Source organism: Macaca thibetana, chromosome 17, assembly GCF_024542745.1.
Source record: "Macaca thibetana thibetana isolate TM-01 chromosome 17, ASM2454274v1, whole genome shotgun sequence".
Classification (NCBI taxonomy): Eukaryota; Metazoa; Chordata; class Mammalia; order Primates; family Cercopithecidae; genus Macaca; species Macaca thibetana.
Window position 1 is genome coordinate 78,854,968 of NC_065594.1, and position 20,487 is coordinate 78,875,454.

At 42.3% G+C, this 20,487-nt stretch overlaps 2 protein-coding genes and 1 non-coding gene across 22 annotated transcripts in view; 2 read left to right on the forward strand and 1 right to left on the reverse strand.

The window, feature by feature from the left end:
- The window catches only part of UBAC2 (UBA domain containing 2), an 885,094-nt gene that overhangs the window by 507,201 nt on the left and 357,406 nt on the right, over nt 1-20,487 (forward strand). The window lies entirely within an intron of this gene.
- The window catches only part of DOCK9 (dedicator of cytokinesis 9), a 298,820-nt gene that overhangs the window by 218,758 nt on the left and 59,575 nt on the right, over nt 1-20,487 (reverse strand). For 7 of the 20 annotated variants that reach the window (XM_050765959.1, XM_050765944.1, XM_050765943.1 and 4 more), the window contains exon 1: nt 6,356-6,775. The exons of 7 other annotated variants lie outside the window; for them this stretch is intronic. In XM_050765959.1, the coding sequence (XP_050621916.1) occupies nt 6,356-6,517 (162 nt within the window). In that variant the 5' untranslated portion in view covers nt 6,518-6,775. Of the gene's footprint in view, nt 1-6,355; nt 6,783-20,487 lie in introns of those variants that run through there. 6 more of the 20 variants (XM_050765939.1, XM_050765937.1, XM_050765932.1 and 3 more) reach the window with 3 other exon arrangements.
- On the forward strand, nt 16,395-16,498 carry LOC126940942 (U6 spliceosomal RNA). Its single transcript, XR_007721000.1, has one exon. It is a non-coding gene; the product is annotated as a U6 spliceosomal RNA (small nuclear RNA).

Sequence of the window (20,487 nt, forward strand, 5' to 3'; positions counted from 1 at the left end):
CTTGGAGCCAAGGAGTACTCTGGCACCAGAAGGCTGCCAAGCAGGCTCCGGGCCTTCATGACACCTCGAGGCAGATAAAACCGATATAAATGTACAAGAAAAAGCCATGAGAACACCTAAGATAATCAAGATCTGGCCTCTACTTTCCCCACCTGCCTCCAGCTGACACGTATTATTATTCCATTTTCACATACCTTGTCCCTGATTATTCACTCACCTCTCAGCCAGTCCCTGAGATCCCACCTGTCCCCACCCCCAAATACACAGACAAGCAGGATGGGGGCTCTCAGGAGCCAGAGGCCATATCATCTTCAACTCTGCTGTCTGCACAGTGCACACATTCAACAAATGACTGTTAAATAAGTACACGATCAATTAAAGGATTTGTTTCATAGCCGGTAGGTTTTTCTCATTAGAAAAGACTGTTTAGTCCTTCGGGACTGTTTGGGGAAATTAAAGTGGTCTGATAAAAGTTTATACAGTACTAAAGACTGAAGACATGTTGAAGACATTTAGGAAATCTTGTAATGGTAGAGACATGAAAGACTTCAAGGTTTTAAAGCCATAAGGCAAAAAAAAAAAAAAAAAAGAGAGAGAGAAATATTAATTAGCAATGGGAAAAATTACAGCTGCATTATCCCAACATGTCACAAAAGAAACTGAAGACAGGTTCGTTTTCTCCTCTTGTGACAAGCGCTTTGCCTGTATTACTGCTCTTTATTAAGCGGCTGACAGGGTCCTAGCTGCTGCTAAAGTTCTAGCCGAGCAAGTTCTTCCGCTTCAGTTATAATTGGCAAAAACAGAACATGTTGAGAATAATCCAACAGCTCTTCAATTCTTCCACAGCTACTTGACGTGGAATATGATATTAGTAGCTATGAGTAAAATAGGTCAATCCTAGCCAATAAGGCTAGGCCTATCACAAACTTGCCCAGACAAGGAAAAATGGAATTAACAATGTGTTTTGTTTCAGCTCAAGCTTCCTTCCCAACCTCCACTGGAGATTCTAGGCTGAGCCATCCCTTCCTGTCCTCAAACAGTACCTGCATGTCCCACGTGTCAGCGTCCCCATCATTTTTTGTACACTCAGTACAAATAAGCAATCGAGACTGTTTCCTAAATGAGTTGAACTAACACAGTCAATTAATCAGAAAAGGGGAAATGCTTTAGGAAAAATCTATACTCAGGAATAAAATCTTCCCAAATCAGTCTTGTCCCTCAACTGTGGTAGAATTACTAGTCAAAACGTAGGTGTCTATACTTGAAATTCAGCCTGTCCACAACTGCCAGATAAGGACATCTCCTAATGTAGCACCCACCATGCGGCTGATTCACTGTTTAAATATAAATTCCAGTAGGAGCCTGAACAGCCCCAGCCTTACAAAGCTAAATCCTGCACGCAAGACATCTGTTTGTTACTTCAGAGCCGTCCTTAGTGATGGTAAAAAGGCTTTTTCTTCACTATATGCTTCTCTCTTACCCTTTTTACCTTTTTGAGTCAGGGTCTCACTCAGTCGCCCAGGCTGGAGTGCAATGGCACAATCTCAGCTCATTGCAACCTCCACCTCCCAGGTTCAAGCCACACTCCTGCCTCACCTCCTGAGTAGATGGGATTACAGGCACGTGCTACCACACCCGGCTAATTTTTGTATTTTCAGTAGAGACAAGGTTTCACCATGTTGGCCAGGCTGGTCTTGAACTCCTGACCTCAAGTGATCCACCCACTTCGGCCTCCCAAAGTGCTGGGACTACAGGCGTGTGCCACTGCGCCTGGCCTTACCTTTTAATTTATATTGTAACTTATTCCAAAAGGATTTAAAGTTATTTACATATATATGTAATAAAATTTTAAAGTATTTTAATAAGCAGATGAGAAAAAGGCTGATAAAATGGCAGGTAATACAAAAAATAAGCAAAGTTGAAGGCCAATATAAAAGTCATTTTGAAAAAGCCTAGGACCTGCTAGAATTTGGTCATATGTTTGGAAATCAGCTTTAACAGTTAACTGATGACTTGGCTGGGATCAGTTACATGAACCATACTGTACATAAAATAAAAACAAAGCAGTTACTCATGAAAAGCACAAACCATTCATATTATGAAGGGAAGAAATTTATTCCAGGGCTCCTCATAAAAGGAACACCAAAAAACAGAAAGGACAATGATTATAATAGCTAACAATTAGCACTTATGTACAAGACACTGACCTTGGCCGGGCGCGGTGGCTCAAGCCTGTAATCAGCACTTTGGGAGGCCGAGACGGGTGGATCACGAGGGTAGCAACACAGTGAAACCCCGTCTCTACTTACAAAAAAAAACTTGCCGAGACGTGGTGGATCACGAGGTCAGATCGAGACCATCCTGGTGAACACAGTGAAACCCCGTCTCGACTAAAACTACAAAAAAAAAACTAGCCGGGCGAGGTGGCGGGCGCAGTCCCAGCTACTCGGGAGGCTGAGGCAGGAGAATGGCGTGAACCCAGGACCTAGGAGCTGAGATCAGGCCACTGCACTCCAGCCTGGGCGAGACATACTCAAAAAAAAAAAAAAAAGACACTCCTAGGAACTTTAGAATTTAATAGCCCTGTGAGGCAAGTACCATTATTATCTACAAACAGCAGATAAGGAAACTGAGGAACAGAGTGGTTAAGTAAATTGCCCAAAGTCATACAACTATTAAGTTGTGAATTTAAGAGGATTCAAACCCCAAAGGCTGGCTCCAGTATCAGCATTCTGTTTTTGTTTGTTTGTTTGTTTGTTTGTTTGAGACAGGGTCTCCTTCTGTCAACAGGGCTTGAGTGCAGTGGTGTAATCACAGCTCACTGTAGCCTCAACCACCAGGACTCAAGTGATCCTCCAGCCTCAGCATCCCAAGTAGCTGGGGCTACAGGCATGCACCAACACACCCAGCTAATCTTTGTATTTTTTGTAGAGATGGGGTTTCACCATGTTGCTCAGGCTGATCTCCAACTCCCAGGCCCAGGCTATCCACCCACCTTAGCCTCCTGAAGTGCTGGCTGGGACTACAGGTGTGAGCCACAGCACCTAGTCCAGAGTCAGTACTCTTAGCCACCATACTACAGAGCCTCTTGCCATTCCAATAGCAAGTAAGCAATGCCTTCAATAACATCCTTATAGTTGATTCCACTTTCTTAAGTATGTTTCTTATCATGTGTTTCAGTATAGGCCAAGAAAAAAAACACAAAGCTTAGATCAGGAACAGAAACTCCACTGAAAACAAATGAGGCAGACCAGGCATGTGGTTCTCTGACAGATGGATAGATATTTGGGACATTCAGGGTCTTCAGAAGAATGCGTGGCCTCGAGCCCTTTAGGCCATCCTTCATGAACGTTACATTCCCTCCACAAAGGCTTGGTGCACACTGAGTAGCTGAAGTCGGGGTTCTGCTTTCTGAGGGCAGGTGAAATACAGCTCTAACCTGATGACAGTTAAGGCAGAATCACAGGCTGGAGTCACCACCTGAGCTGGAGGTAGGACAGACATCCTACACAAGCTGAGAACCCTGACGCAAACCCATATATGAAGATAAAGTCAGCCTATCTTTGCATGGGGGTGACCCAGGGAAGTACCAATGGGCAGGGCTCCCTTAAGAAATGGGTCATCAATAGAGGTAGTCTGGACAATATCCAATTGTCAGTCATTACCACTGCAAGCCCAGGAAACATTCAGTCATGAACCACACAACTTCTTGGTGTGGTGCCATGACAGAAGGGTTAGAAGCACACATCTAGGGACTGAAATGGTCAACAGGCTCGGAGAGATCGTTAACAGAGAGCCAGTTACTGTTTGGGGGAAACTAAAAATTTTAAAAAAACATACATTTTGGCTTTAGAATAAGTGATTTTAACTAATCTTCTCAGTAGTTTCTCCAAGTTCAAGTTCAGGACCGTAAAACCATTTCATCAGTATTCCCTCACTGACTGAGCATTTACTATAGAGCCAGGCACTGTTCTAGCTGTTGGGAGCAGAGCACTGAATAAAGCACACAAAAATCCCAGCCATCATGGATCTGATTTTTTTTTTTTAAAGCAATAGGACCTTGCTTTGTTTCCCAGGTTGGGGTGCAGTGGTGCATTCACAGCTCACTGTAAACTTGAACTTCTAGGCTCAAGTGACCCTCCACTTCAGCCTCCTGAGTAGCTGGGACAACATATGTCAACATACGTCTGGCTAATATTTTTGTTATTGTTGGTAGAAATGAGATCTTGCTATGTTGTCCAGGCTGGTCTTGAACTCATGGCCTTAAGCAATCCTCCTGCCTTGGCCTCCCAAAGCACTGGGATTACAGGCATGAGCCACCACACACCTGGCCATGAATCTTGTTCTTGTTGTACTGTAAGTGTACTCTTAAGTAACACTTACTACTAATTACTATTACTACACTTATGCTGTTGTTCTGGACAAAGAGGACATCAGGTAAAGAAGAAACTATACAGGGTCTGGGGAAAGGTGTGCTGGGGCATTTTAGGATTAAGCAGAGAGTCCTAGGAGACTCACTGAGAAGGGGGTCTGAGCAAAGGCCAAGCAATGAATGGTGCAATCCCTGGTGGAGATATCCTGGGAAGTGGAAACAGAAAGGCAGCCTGGGTGCCCAGAGCGAGGTGAGGAACGAGCAGGAAAGAGGCACACAGGTGAACAGAAGGAGGAAGTGCTAGGCAGTGCTGGAGATGAGGCTGGAGGCCGCTGTAAGGATTCTTCATTTGACCCTGAGCTGAAGGTCCAGAGCAGAGGAGTGACATGGCCTGACTCCTTTTCAGAGGGCCACTCTGCTGCATGCAGAAGAGGCCACAGAGGGCAAGGACACCAACAGAGACAAGTGTGGAGTGAGAGGGCGCATCTTTCCATCTCGCAGCACCTCTGCCACATGCACAGACGGCCTGCTGGTGCAGGCAAGGGTGGTGGGCAGAAAGCAGCGGACATGATGCATGACAGCAGCGTTCTAGAATCCCAGACCCAGAGCTCTGACAGAGCCCCTGGCAGGTTACTCTCCCCGCAGGCAATAAAAGAGAAAAGAAAAACAAGCAGAATCTCTTAAAGTCAGGTTAACCAAAGACAAGTCAGTCTGGCCTGAGGGACAGACGCTTGCCGCATGGGAGGGGCATTGCCATTACTGGCCCAAGCAGGTCCCGGGCTATCGGGTTATGGATACACTAATGGAAGAGAGCGCTAGAAGGAGCTAGTCCTTCTAATCTCCGATACCAGTTATTCACAAAAGCATATTCCAAAATACCTCAGAGCTTAAAATATTTAACAGTTAATACAGCACCACTTAAATTCCAGCTATACATAACACTGACTTGCAAAATGCATCTGATGCATTGAGTGATGCTCTCCTTTCTTCCTCCCACATATTGCAAGTGCTAACATAAGACCCTCCATAAAATGCATCCTCTCTCTGGGTTCCCACAGGTTGGGACCACCCGATCTGATCACAAGGGCATACGGCATGCCAATACCCCCTTCTCAGTCTCAGATGGTAGCCTCACCAGCCGGGAAGGTCTCAGCATTTCTGCATGCTTCGCTGTACCAAGCAGCTGCTGGCAAGACACACACAGAAACTCTGAGATATATTTGTCCCCACTCATTTTGACAAAAGCTGTGATAAGAACAGAAGGAAAAATGGCAAGGCATCCTGAGGGAGGAGGAGACCCATATGCGGCTCCTCACAAGCCTGGTGCTGGTGGGAAGGCCACAGAGGCACACCCATCTGTGACTTGACACCTCTTCATGCCTGATAAAGGGACAGAACACAGAAGTGTCATGTCAAACTGCACTTCCTCTCACTCTCAAGACCCTTCGCCCCAAAACATGTTAAGTAGCTGGATTTTTTAAAAAAATAAAACTATAAATATTTGTCTCATACCCATCATAGTTTTCTTTCATGCTCCCTTTAAATTTCTCCCCCCGCATCAAAGACTGACCATAAGCCATTAGTAAGAAAAACCTGGCCAACTAGAAGACTGGGATGTAAAGGGGCTACATAATTCATTATCGCTGGGAGAGGGTTCACATATATAATACCCTAAATATACACTTTACCACATATTATTTCTAGGACTATACTAAGAATGTGTAAGCTGATAACGCTACATTAGAAAATTATTCTTTAATAAAATATCTTACTTCTCTGTACGTATTTAGCTTTGATGAATACATGGCATTCTCACACAAACACTCACTTCATAATTTAAACTTAAGGCCACTAATTACCCATTTATACACACAGACTACATACATATAAGTACACTGAAATAAATATATTTGCTTTAGAAGTAAAGACTAGTTTATTCTAACACCATTAAACTACTTGTTAATTAAGCAAGATAGTATTTACCAGCCAGGAGGAGATCAATAGTTCTGAATCTTCTTTTGTCCAATTGTATGCTGTATATTCAAGGGCATTATTCTCTCCTTGCTGTTTGCACATATAAGCACAGTTTCTTTCAAAAACGGTGCGGATGCCTTTAAACAGAATCACACTAGTAGTGCAACCCATCCCCAAGGTGTGGATGTTCAGTTTTTTAGCAATCTCTACTCCATTTCCACATCCTCTTCCTTGGCTCTTCCGAAACAGGCTCCCACTGTACCATCTTCATGACAAGCAGTCACCGGTACCGGAACAGAAGGGAAGCTCTGAGCTGCCGTACTAGAATCCGCTCCTGCTCAACAGCCTGACAAAAAATCCAGGCTCGAGTGTAAAACAGGAGGGGTGGTGCAAACATAAGAGGACACACCTCGGATGCACCAAAACCTTTAAAGTATTGTTTTTCTAGCTGATTGCTTCACTCTCAATACCAAAGAACAAATAAGCAGGAGATTTACATGTGGCTACTGGAAAACTGCCGGCTCCTGTGATTTGCTTGGGATTGTTCTGAATCTCAGAACCTGCCCAAAATGAAAAAGACAGTGCCAGACAGCCACACTGCTGCAGATGCTGCTGGGAGGCACAAAGAATGTTCATCTGCTGCAAGAAATCCGTCTCCCAGAATGCTTAGCCTAGCATCTATATTAGCAAACATCTCTTTCCTTGACCTAAATATGCTATTTATTTAATCCTGCATCAGCGGGAAACAGAGAAGCAAAGGAAAAAAAAGTCCAAAAAACGAGTGAAATCGCTAAGATGACTGCTGCTATGGAAACACGTGCAAGCCCACTTCAAACAACCTTTTGCACGTATGGGTAACAGCTTGCTGACAGCAAACCACAAGGGAACACAACATTGCAGTGTCGATCTTGACTTCAGCCCACCTCTACTCTTTGCTAGAGAGGGCTAGCAAGATTGCACTGCTTAAAAGGATTCTCCCATCCCTGGTACCCAAAGATGCAAATGAGAACATGAATAAAGGGCTACCCAGTCTGGCTAGATGCATGCCTTCTGAAGCAGCACTCCAGTATACAATGGGAAATACATGCTGAGGTCTCACAGCCACCATGATTATGTTTGGTGTGTAAGTAATCCAACTCCTTCTACTGTAGACTGAACTCAGTGACACTACACTACCTCAAGTGAATCTTTGGGAATGGCAAACAGGGAAGCTTGTCGGTGATATGATACCAAGTTGACTCTTGCCATTTTCCTTCCTCAACAAGGAAAGGCTAACTATATAAAAAAGACCATGCTGCACACACAGGAAAACCTTTCCCAGCCACAATATGTAACTAGGAAAAAAGTTATCAGTCTTTTAATATCTGCTCTGATATTCTTATTTCACAAGGCAACAGATAGTTTCATTTTCTCTATATATATTTGAAAGTTAGAGTGAATTATACTGACTGAGTACCTGGGGGCTGTGTAAACCCGTGCATGTAGTAAAATCACACCTGTAGGGAATACCATCCAGGCACATGATCCCACAATGTCTGTTTTCTATAAGTAGTTTAGTCATTGGGCCCCACAGAAAAACAAAAATCTAGGTTTATTCTCTCTCCTGTATTTTTATGCAAAGTGTGTCGAATAGCTGTACAAGATCAAAGACGGGGAGATGTTGGTCACATGCAAAAAACAGGATGACCTGTGGGGTCTAGAGCATTCCACTTCCAAAGGGTGATTCTGTTAAAACAGAGCTATAGGGTTCAAGATTACATCCAAGTTGTGACATTAGGAGAGTCTTCATGCGAAATCACAATGCTGACAGGTAAACAACTGGAAACTCACCTACCCAGAATCTGAATACTGGAGACTATAAAACACTAAACGCATAATTTAAATGTCAGTTTTGAGAATTCAGCAAATCTACAATTAACCTGACTCCTAAACGGCAAGAGAAATATCTTTAAAAGCAATAGTTCATTCAATAGAAATAAAGAGTACCTCGAAATTTAAAATTAATTTGTTATTGTTATTACAAATTTTAGACATCCTGCCTGCAGAAGCCAGGGAATATTATTTGAGATATAAAAGATTATGTTTGAACTTTACCAAGAATTATAAATGATAACCAAGCAAATTGGAAGCTGCTGGTATATGCTGTTTGATTTACTTTTAGAACCCTCAGTTCGTGTTTAAAACAAGAGTCTAAATTAGGGGTGTCCAATCTTTTGGCTTCCCTGGACCACACTGGAAGAGGAAGAATTGTCTTGGGCCACACATAAAATATACTAACACTAATGATAGCTGATGAGCTTAAAAAAAAAAATCACAAAAAATCTCATAATGTTTTAAGAAAGTTTATGAATTTGTGTTGGATCATATTCCCAGCCACCCTGGGCCACATGCGGCCTGAGGGCTGTGGGCAGGACAAGCTTGGTTTAAATGGTCTCACCACAAAAAAGTATAGAAAAAAGGTAACTAAGTGAGGTGATAGGTGTGTTAGCTAACTAAGCTAACTCAATTGCAGTAATCATTTCACAATGTATATCAAATCATCATATTGTATACCTTAAATTTACATAATTTTGCCAATCATACCTCAATAAAACTAAAAAAGATAAATAAAAGTAAAAGCTAAATTTAAAAAAAAACAATAAGAGAGAATGAAACAATTCCCTAACTCATTCAAAAGAAAAAGCAATGTTTTCTGGCAATAAACTAATAAAATGTTGCCGTTTGAATGTGTCCCACAAAGTTCATGAGTTAGAAACTTAATCCCCAATGGACAGTGCCAGGAAGCGGGACCTTCCGGGAGTGATTAGGGCAGAACCTCACTGATTAATGGTGTTCTCAAGAGTGGGTTCCTGATAAAAGAATGACGCCAGCCCCCTCTCTCTCTCACTCTTTCATGTTCTCTTTTCCTTCCAATTTTCACCTTCCACCATAGGATGATGTGGTATGAAGACTATCCAGCTGCAGCCGCCATGCTCTTACATCTTCCAGACTCTAGAACAGTGGCACAAATAAATTTCTGCTCATTATAAATTACCCTGTTTGTGGTATTCTGTTATAGCAGCAGAAAATGGACTAAGACATATACACACGGAAGCAACTTGTGCCAAATTTTAAGTATTAATCATTTTCCAACCAACAAAATTACTGGGCTCTTGAAAAGCAACAGAAAATATTTAGAGTGAAGTACTCAAAAACAGGTCTCATGATAATAGAAGCAAGACAAAATGAGTAATTCAAAAGGTATGTTTGGTTTCACTGACTTTTCTGTATCAGAATGAACTTGAGTTGTTCTAAATTGAAAATTACCATGAATTTCATCAGAGGACATGAATAGATGGATGGTATCTATTGGCAACCAGTGCAGCCACCTAAAAGAGTATATATTTCAATTTGGAGATCACATTTACTCTCCCATCTTTAAATGTCACTTCTAATTTATACAGCTCCTAAGACTAAATGTCTGCCTTTGAATCCCTTTTGAGATGCAGGCCCATGTCTTCCTTTCCTGCTAATACTGACACCTGACTTTCCTACCATCTCACCCTCAGATGTTCCAAATGAATCATCCTTTAATGTGACAAACTCGTATGGCACATCCACACAATGGAGTATCATTCAATCACAGGCAGGAACAAAGTCCTGATGCATGCCACTACACAAACGGCCTGAACACCATTATGTGAAGTGAAAGAAGCCAGGCACCAAAGACCCCATATTGTATTACTGAAATGAAATGTCCAGAGCAGACAAATCCAGAGAGATAGAAAGCAGATTAGTGATTATGGAGGGCTAGGCAGACCAGGAAATATGGGGTCATTGCTAGTGAGTATGAGGTTTCTTTTTAGGGTAATGAAAATGTTCAGAAATTAGACAGTGTTTCCAATATATATTCTCAAATGTATATATAATCTACACACACATATAGTCTGTGACTACTGAATTGAACACATTTATGGCATGTGAATGTAATTTTTAAAAAGTGACTACACTTGTGATACTTTGAAGCCTCATTCCCCCTTCATCCCTCTCTGTCCACATCTGGGCAGGCAAGAGAGGAAAGTCCAAGTGGCTCCCTCTTATGACAGCAGCAGTAAATTCAAACCCTTCAATGGGAACCCTCACTCCACACCATCCCCCATAACCATCACAAAAAAAATGCCAAGCCAGTCTCCTTTCCCTGCTCTCTCAAGCCATTTTAGGACCTCTTGGGAGCTGTCCTGTTCTCCCCAGAAAGCCTCATTATATGAATAATAAACCTTTTCACACCCTCTCGGGGTGGGTGTGATGTCAGCTGACTCAATATCTAAAGCAACTGTGGCCAAGTGGAGGAGATCCATCCCGTTTCTGTGGAGTGGCCCCAACAGTGAATTCTATCTCAAAGCTGCTATTAAGAATGTGGGTGGGGAGGCCAGGCGCAGTGGCTCACACCTGTAATCCCAGCACTTTGGGAAGCCGAGGCAGGCGGATCACCTGAGGTCAGGAGTTCGAGACCAGCCTGAGCAACATGATGAAACTCCAACCCTACTAAATACAAAAAAAAACTGGCCAGGCAATGTGGTGTGCACCTGTAGACCCAGCTACTAGGGAGGCTGAGGCAGGAGAATCGCTTGAACCTGGGAGATGGAGGTTGCAGTGAGCTGAGAGGGTGCCACTGCACTTCAGCCTGGGTGACAGAGTGAGACTCAGTCTCAAAAAATTTAAAAAAAAGTTAAGAATGGGGGTGGGGCCGGGTGCGGTGGCTCATTCCTGTAATCCCAGCACTTTGGGAGGCTGAGGCGGGCAGATCACGAGGTCAGGAGATCAAGACCATCCTGGCTAACACGGTGAAACCCCATCTCTACTAAAAATACAAAAAAATTAGCCATGCGTGGGGGTGGGCGCCTGTAGTCCCAGCTACTTGGGAGGCTGAGGCAGGAGAATCACTTGAACCCGGGAGGCGGAGCTTCCAGTGAGCCGAGATCACGCCACTGCACTCCAGCCTGGGCAACACAGGGAGACTCTGTCTCAAAAAAAAAATAAAAAGAATGGGGGTGGGGAGAATGACAGCTACTCTGCCCATCCTATAGGTTGTCAAATTCAAATAAGGTAACAGGAGTGAACTCAACCAAGAAATTGCTAGAAATATGTAAGTACCTATTAGGTTACTGTGTAACCTAAAACAGCCCCTTGCTTGATAAATTCAACAATTTCTGAACGTTGTTTTGGTCCCACTTCTCAGGAATATACTAACCCCATTAACATGGGAGGTGGCTGGGGCTACCCTTAGGGTGTGCATTTTAGACCTGGGAAAGGGGCTCCAGGCTATACAACCCCCCAGAAAGCCTGCGCAGAAAATAAGTTCAGGTTAAGGCCTGCCAGCCCACTTGGTGGTCACAGCAAACCTCAGTCATGCAGCCAGAGACCAAACAGGTCCCAAGCTTTGAGCTCCTGCAAAGCTTAAGCATCTGGAGCTGCTGTTCCCACCTACGGCTCTCTCTTTGCCAACTTTCCGTTTTAAATGTATTCTAACAGACAAATTAGTTTGATTGGTAGATGTATTTACTACGCTCCTAGAAACATGAATAAAGAGGAATCTAGAGTGACACCTTAAAAATCCAGAACTATAAACTGGAATTAATATTGTATTTCAAACAGATATAAGTCTTCTACTTATATATCAGACCTCAGGTCTATCTTAGGAGGCCAGGAAGGGAGACGAATTCTCTCCATTCTGCAGTGGCTGAAAGGAAGATCTCACATAATGATAATACCTCATACATGATCCAGCACACTTCACCAAACCTAAGTAAAGGGAGGACGGATAGAATTCAGTCTAACACATCATTCATTCTACTTAAATGCCATTGTGAAAGCCAGTCCATTTGAAAAGTTTATTTCCATATCTGACAGTCCATATTTCATACATCAAGGCAGTGAATTCTGCTAAGCAAAGAAACCTTATGTGAGTTGGTCTCTCAATGCCTCATTCCTTTTATAACCAATCAATATAATCAAATGTAATTAGAGTATCTGGCACAGAGCCTAGTATATACCACATGCTCAATAAATGCTGGTCTCTCTTCTTTTTTTGTCCCAAATTAAATGGTTTTCTTCCCTGATAATGAGACTAAAAGTAGGGTAATTCTTCTAAAAATACAAGCATCTCATACAAAATTCAAATATGTGAGAATTTCATATCTAGCAAATTCAAACAACAAATTTTATTTTTGTAGAAAAAATGATTTAAAGAGGGAAGGCTGGGCATGGTGGCTCACACCTGTAGTCTCAGCACTTTGGGAGGCCAAGGTGGGTGGATCACGAGGTCAGGAGATCGAGACCATCCTGGCTAACACGGTGAAACCCTCTCTGTACCAAAAATACAAAAAATTAGCCAGGCGTGGTGGCGGGCACCTGTAGTCCCCGCTACTCGGGAGGCTGAGACAGGAGAATGGCGTGAACCTGGAAGGCACAGCTTGCAGCGAGCCGAGATCATGCCACTGTACTCCTGGGTGACAGAGCGAGACTCCGTCTCAAAAAAAAAAAAAAAAAAAAAAAAAAAGGAGGGAAATGGGGATGTTGAAACATGAAAAAAGAGTTGAGATAAGGAGTGGAGCTTTCAGCAATGACCATCAGAGAAAGGTTTTTCTCCAAACACCGCATGTTCTCATACATAAGTAGGAGTTGAACACCGGGGCCTGTCGAGGGGTGGCGGGAAAGGGGAGGGAGAGCATTAGGACAAACACCTAATGCATGTGGGGCTTAAAATCTAGATGACAGGTTGACAGGTGCAGCAAACCACCATGGCACACGTATACCTCTGTAACAAACCTGCACATTCTGCACATGTATCCCAGAACTTAAAATTAAAAAAAAAAAGACTTTAAATAATGAAAATTAAGAAAGTATTATTAAATAAGGACCTTTTAAATAAAAGTGTGAACTCTTACCATTGCGCATTTCAGGAACATAATCCTCAAAATTTAGACTTACTGCATATTTACATTTATCCATCATCTATTACGCCCATCTCAATACACAGGAGAGTTAGAACACTTTGAGATGTCTAATACCAGTTACCTTGAAGTGAACAAAGGTGACGGGCAGGGCCAGAGGGCACAGTGTGGACAGTTGTTGGACCCCTGTGAGAGTTCAGGGCTGTACTCCTTCTGCCTGGACCACTGTGAAGTACATTATTTTTGCTAAAAATATATCCCTAAAGTTATGATCACATAAAACATTGGAGTCAGGTCTGTTGCTAATAGTGTTATTTAAATGTTCTCAAAAGTAGAGAATGCAAAATAACACAGGTTTCTCCGTGTTGGTGCTGGAATGTCAGGGTGGCAAACAGTCCCTGTGGGCAGCTCTGAACAAATGGCAAGCTCGATGAGTGGCCAAGTGAAAGGAAGTGGAAACGACCAGGGCTAGCTCCAGGGAGCAAGGGTCCGGGGGGTGACCGGAGGGGTCTTTCAGAGACCACAGTCACTCAAAAGAAATGAGAGAATCTTCCTTTTTCTGGTAGGAGACCAAGTTAAATAGCTTTCAAAACAACACAGGTCAGGCAGAAATGCTGGCACCTATAATTCCAGCACTTTTGGAGTCTGAGGCAGGAGGATCACTTGAGCCCAGGAGTTCAAGACCAGCCTGAACAACATAGCGAGACCCCCAGTCTATACAAAAAAATTAAAAAATTAGCTGGATGTGATGTCACAAGCCTGTAGGCCTGGCTACTTAGGAGGTTGAGGCGAGAAAAGTCACTTGAGCCCAGGAGTTGAAGGCCGCATTGAGCTATGACTGTGGCACCGCACTCCAGCCTGAGAGATAGAGAGAGACCCTGTATCTAAAAATCAATCCATCAATCAGGTCTTCAAAGGGAAGAAACGTTTAAGAAAAACAGCTTATTTGCTGGTAGGAATGTAAAATAATGCAGCTGTTATGGAAAGCAGTATGGCAATTCCTCAAAAAATAAAACATAATTACTATATGATCCAACAATTTCACCTTTGGGAATAGACACAAAAGAAATGAAAGCAAGACTTGAAGACAGATGTGCACACCCACGTTCAGAGCAGCATTATCCACGACAGCCAAGGGGCGAAAGCAACTGAAGTGTCCATCAGTGGATGAATAGATAAGCAAAATGTGGTTTCTACACACACAATGGAATATTATTCAGCCTTAAAATGCAAGAAATTTTACATACAGCATGGATGAAACCTGTGGACTCTATACAAAAGGACAAATATTGCACAATTCCACTTGAAGTATTTAGAATAGACAAATTCATAGAAACAGAAAGTAGCATGGTAGATGCCAGGGGCTGGGAGAAGGGAAATGAGGGGTTAGTGCTTAATGGGGTCAGAGTTACAGTTTGGGAAGATGAAAAAGTTCTGAAATGAATGGTGATGATGGCTGCACAGCAATGTGAATGTACCAAGTATCACTGATGTGTACACTTAAAAATAGTTAAGATGATACATTTTATGTTACAGATATCTTACAATACTTTTTAAAAATAGAAAACCAACTTGCTGGGCATTGTTTTCCTATCACTTCTAGAAACAGGTGAGGTGTAAGACCAGAAAAATGAGGAGGGTGACTGGTCTTTTCTCCGTCTCTCTCCCTGGGCCTGCCAGCCCCTCACAAAGGCAAGATAAGCTACAGGACCTATCCCTGTTGTTAAGCAATGAATGACTGCATTGCACTTCCTCGAAAAACCCTTCCAACTGTAGAGCATCAGAGAAAAAAGATGGCTGAGATTTAAATTTCTGATTCGTAGACAACTTCCACTACTTTCACTGAGAGCCATGAAATGAATGAACAAATACAATGTACACAGGTCCAACTGACTCCTCAGCTCAGGAAACTGCCAGAAGTGGCAACTTAAATTACTGTTACAGGAGGTCATGGAGCAAAACCATGGTTTCTGAGGGAGCTCAGTTCTTTAAAGAAAAACCAATAAATCCATAAATGCTGATGCTATATTAAATATAAAAAGCTGCCAAAGAGCATGCCTATTGGTAAAGTCGTTGAGTATCTGCAAGGGCTGACGGCACCAAGGATCATATAGCGCAGGAAGCACTCACAGCCCCACCGTAAATTAGGCACTGGATGAAGAACAAGGAAGCAGGACAAACTCAATGGCATAATGAAGTCAGAACTCGGGGACCTCTTCTTGGCCTTCACCAGCCATTCCCAAGGAAATTCTATTTTACGCAGACACCTGAAAAGATCACTTAACGGCAGGGTATACTAACTTTAAACAGTAAAAGAAATATAAAGTATAACTCGCATACAAATGCACCCTTGAAACTGTTCATGCTCTTCATGTATGGAGTTACAGCTGTTGAAAAGTTGTTCCGACACGTGAAGAGACTAAAATTCAGATTCTACATACACCAATCACTTGTATCTTACATTTTAGCAGCCGACTGTTTTAAGTCTTTTCTGTCATTGTGGCAGTATAGAAATGCTGTCTCAACATGAAGAAATATTCCTTGAGGGAAAAGAGGAAAACATAAAACATATGTAAGATTTGAATTTGACTTTTTAAAAACTATTGCATTTTGGTGAGATTTTCAATTAATCAAAAGTAATAATGATACTAATGGGGTTACCTCTAAAATATAGGAGGGAAAGTACAATTTTTCAAAATAGTCCTATTTTTTTAAAAGCAGTATAAAAAGACACAAAATAAAATTAAAAAGTTCCATTTAACCTGGCTTATAGTCAGGTTAAATGGAACTAGACATTCCATATTTCCCTGTTTATAGAAGCTCATAAAACTTTACATTCTTTAGCTGACTCCTTACAAGGTTTTAATTTCTTTTCACAAAGACACAAAATTCTGAACCTTCTCAAGACTCTCTTTTATATACAGCCAGTTGGGTTATGACTTAACTGTAACTATGTTTTAAAAGAGTGTTACTTCAATCCAATATTCCCTGATCTTTATGTAAATTTAGGTCAAAGAAGTGGGGAAATTTAGGAGAAACTATCCCCCACATAAGAACTGGACAGATTACAGTTATCACTATCCTTCCTTGTCAATTAAAAACAAATAGGTGCTTGCTTCGGCATCACACATACTATTATAAAATTGGAATGATACAGAGAAGACTGGCATGGTCCCTGCACAAGGATGACACACAAATTCATGAAGCATTCCATATTAAAAAGAAAGCAAAAACAAAAACAAAACAAAACAGGACAAAAAAAAAAAGATGGCCAATAAGCAAGTGAAGAATCACTGGGGAAATGCAAATCAAAACTACAATGAGCTTTCACTTCACACTCACTAGATGGCTAAAATCAAAAAGACAAGTATTGGTGTAGCAATTGGATTGGTATACCAATTCGACTGGTTTTGCTAATCAAAATAACAGGTATCGGTGAGGATGTGTTGAAACTAGAACCCTCGCACACTGCTGGTGGGAATGCAAAACAGGGCAGCTGCTATGGAAAATAGTCCGGCTGTTCCTCAAATGGTTAAACCCAGGTTACCGTATCATCCAGCAATTCCACTCCTAGATGCCCAAGGTTGAAAATATATGTTCCCACAAAAACTTACACATGAATGCTCTTAGCAGCACTGTTCATAATAAACAAAAATTGGAAACAATACAAATGTCCATCAACTGATAAATGGATAAACAACTGTAGAATACAAAGAAATACTACATACCAATTTTTTAAAAATGAAGTACGATCCATGCCACAGCATGGGTGACTCTTAAAAACATGCTAAGTGAAAGAAGCCAGGCATGAGGATCACATAGAGCATGAATCCACTGCTGTGAAATGTTCAGAAAAGGCAAATCTCTAGAGACAGAAAGCAGACTAACAGTTCCCTAGGGCTAGGGGGTTGGATAGGGCAGAGTTCCAGGGTGATGGCTAAGGGGTCCAGTGTTCTTTGGGGAAATAATAAAGATGTTCTAAAATTGACTATGGTGATGGATGCACAACTCTGAATATACTGAACACCACTGAACATTTTAAATGGATGAATCATATGATGTATGAATCATATCCTGATAAAGGTGCGTCTTTAAAAACAAGACAGCACATATCAGAAGGTACATCAATCCAAAGTTGAATTTCTCTTTAAAGTACCCTAATTTCAATACAGTTATCTTTCCAAAACATATCACTACCCCTAACATAGCAAATGCCCAAAAGCACTCCCAGCACTGCATATGCAGAAGAGAGGACAGCTAAGAATGGTAAGATGATTTCTTCATCAAGGGCCCGTTAAAGCTATTCTGCTTTAAAATTAAAGAGCACTTAAGGGAAACCTTTTATCTGGTCAATAACTTTGGTTCATTAATTATGTTAGGCAAGGTCTGGACCCAAGGGCCAAGCCATCTATCCCAATTCATTCAAAGAAATTTATTTTGCAGATGTTTTCCCACAAAATTTTCGTCTCTGCTTTAACCACAAAGTTCTCAAGATCCAAGAAAAAAATACCAATTGGAGAAAAAAATCAGAGGAGGGATAGAAAAAGGTTAACAGGGGATATGAAGTGTTATTCATATTTAAAAATCGGCTCTATTTAGGTCAGTGTAGTCATCTCAACAATACAGGAGATTTAAATTTTAAATGTAAAACCTAGATAAACATTACAGAAAGAGCACGGGGCAGAGTACCTCTTGGTTTAACAGTGTGTTACACAGGAATGAATTCCTGCTATATTCCAAATACTAAGCACAGAACTGAGTCACATGGTCTCATTTAATCTTGTTGTTGTTGCTGTTGTTGTTGTTGTCATTGTTGAGATGGAGTCTCACTCTGTCGCCAAGGCTGGAGTGCCGTGGCGCAATCTCGGCTCACTGCAAGCTAATGCCTCCCGGGTTCAAGTGATTCTCCTGCCTCAGCCTCCCGAGTAGCTGGGACTATCGGTGCCTGCCACCATGTCCAGCTAGTTTTTGTATTTTTTAGTAGAGACAGGATTTCACCATATTGTCCAGGCTGGTGTCGAACTCCTAACTTCGTGATCCACCCACCTTGGCCTCCCAAAGTGTTGGGATTACAGGCGTGAGCCACCACACCCGGCCTCATTTAATCTTTTAAACAACCCTAAAAGTTGAGTTGTACATGTGTTCGCACTCATAATGTCCATCTTTGGACCTTGTTTCAAGGAAACAAGATTTCAACAGAAGCCCATCCTCATGCTCAGGCCCACTGAAGGGCTGCAGCCAATGTGAATACCACCTGGAGTGCTATTAAGAAACCAACGCATTAGACCACCAGAGGCTGGGGATAAGGGAACTGCAAGGTCAAATGTCTCTTTAGACCTCTAGCTTTCAAAGTACTGTCACCATGAATCATATTGAGAAATTCATTGTAAGTCATGATACAGTAAATGTGTGTAAAAAATATTTCCAAAAATACAACTGCAATTACAACCTGTGTCATACAATATTATTTGCTATTCCAGCCTCTCTGAAGAGAGGGAGGGAGGAAAGTGGTATAGCTCACGGAACTGTTTTCAGGACCACTCGTGGCTCATGGCCTGCAATGTGAAAAACTACTGAATGTGCCAGTTCTGAACATCTCTCAGCACTTGTAATTCACCAGTCTTACTACATATCCCATCATCTATAAGCAGGTGACCCAGCGGAAGAATGGCACAGCCTACTGAAGACAACAGTTGTAAGGCAACATTCTGAAAGATGGAGTTCTGTCTCACACAACACAGTACATGCTTTGACTCACCTGTCTCACCAAAGTAAGAAGACATTGGTCCAGGAATCAATAGAAGAAGTAGGAGTGGCCCCTCTCACTATTACCCTAATACCCCACTCTAAAAATTTTTGGCTTTCATCCCTGCTAATACAGAGGTCCTGATTTTAAGGGAGCTATTAAAGGGAGGCAGCAATGTTTCCAGTGAACCGGCAGGAGAGACTGCCACTGAGTCATTCGGGGCTCCTCAAGCCACTTAGCCAAGAGGCCAATGGGGAGGATACACTACCAGTGGGGGTGAGAGGACCCTGGGTTGCTGCCTCCCAGAGAGTCAGGAAGGATCATGGCTTCCTTAATCAGGGCAGCTCTTAGTACTTCTATCTCCAACAGTAAAAGTTAATGGAAAACCACAGCAATCCAAAAAAAGGCAGGACCACTGAGAATTCAGACCTTCAGGTACAGAAACCTAATCAGTTGAGGTCCTGGCTGAGTGCAAAGGAAACACGGAACAGGTAATAGGAGAAGAAAGATACAAATCTCAACTACTGCCAAGTGGCAGATAAGCATATTTCCTTCTTGCTTTTGGAGAGAGACAGAGAGACAGACACACACACAGAGAGAGAGAGAGAGAGAGAGAGAGAGAGAGAGAGAGAGAGAGAGAGAGAGAGAGAGAGAGAGAGAGAGAGAGAGAGAGAGGGGAGAGAGAGAGAGAACTAGAACCAATTTCTTCTCCTTCTTCTTGCATTATTTTATACAAACACTGTTGAAACTTACCTCTACAATTTAACTCTGGATAACACAACATTCAAGCAGAACTTTAACTAAATTTAAGGAGGAATTCACAAAGCTCAGCAATAGGTAATGTGACTACCTCCCAGAGATGGATACACTAATGAGACTTTGTGACACCGCATTTTAGGGAGCTGGTGAGAACATCTTCATTTGTGTGAGAATGTTTATATTCTGTTAGACGAAAAGAAAGTAGTTTTTGTTGTGTGGAAGTTAAAATATGTTTAGGAGGATAGGTCTAGATACTGAATATTCAAAGGGGTGGGCTGGCCAATTATACAGGTATTCTCTCCCAGCTCCAACCATACTCTTCCAAACTCAGCTTTGTAACTCTGAAACCATTTCTGTTTTACCAGTTGGCTCCCTGTTAGGGTCTGCCACTAGGGGACACTAGAGGGAGACTAGCTCCTTCCCCTCTGCTTCCCGCTGGCTTTAGCTCCCAGTGTCACCCCAGCAACACTTCTTCACCAGGGCAGCAGCAGTTCCTCCTAGTGCAGCAGCAGTTCCTCCTAGGGCAGCAGCTGAATCTGGCCTGCAGTTTTTCAGCACTTACAGAACCAGCCTTGTTGTGTAACTCACTCCCCTCAGAAACAGGTGCACCATCACCCACACCTCAGAGGTCTGGGTTTCAGCTCTGTGGGGCCTCTCCTCTAAGCTTCTAAATATTTAATAAAGATTTCACCCTATTTGCCCCC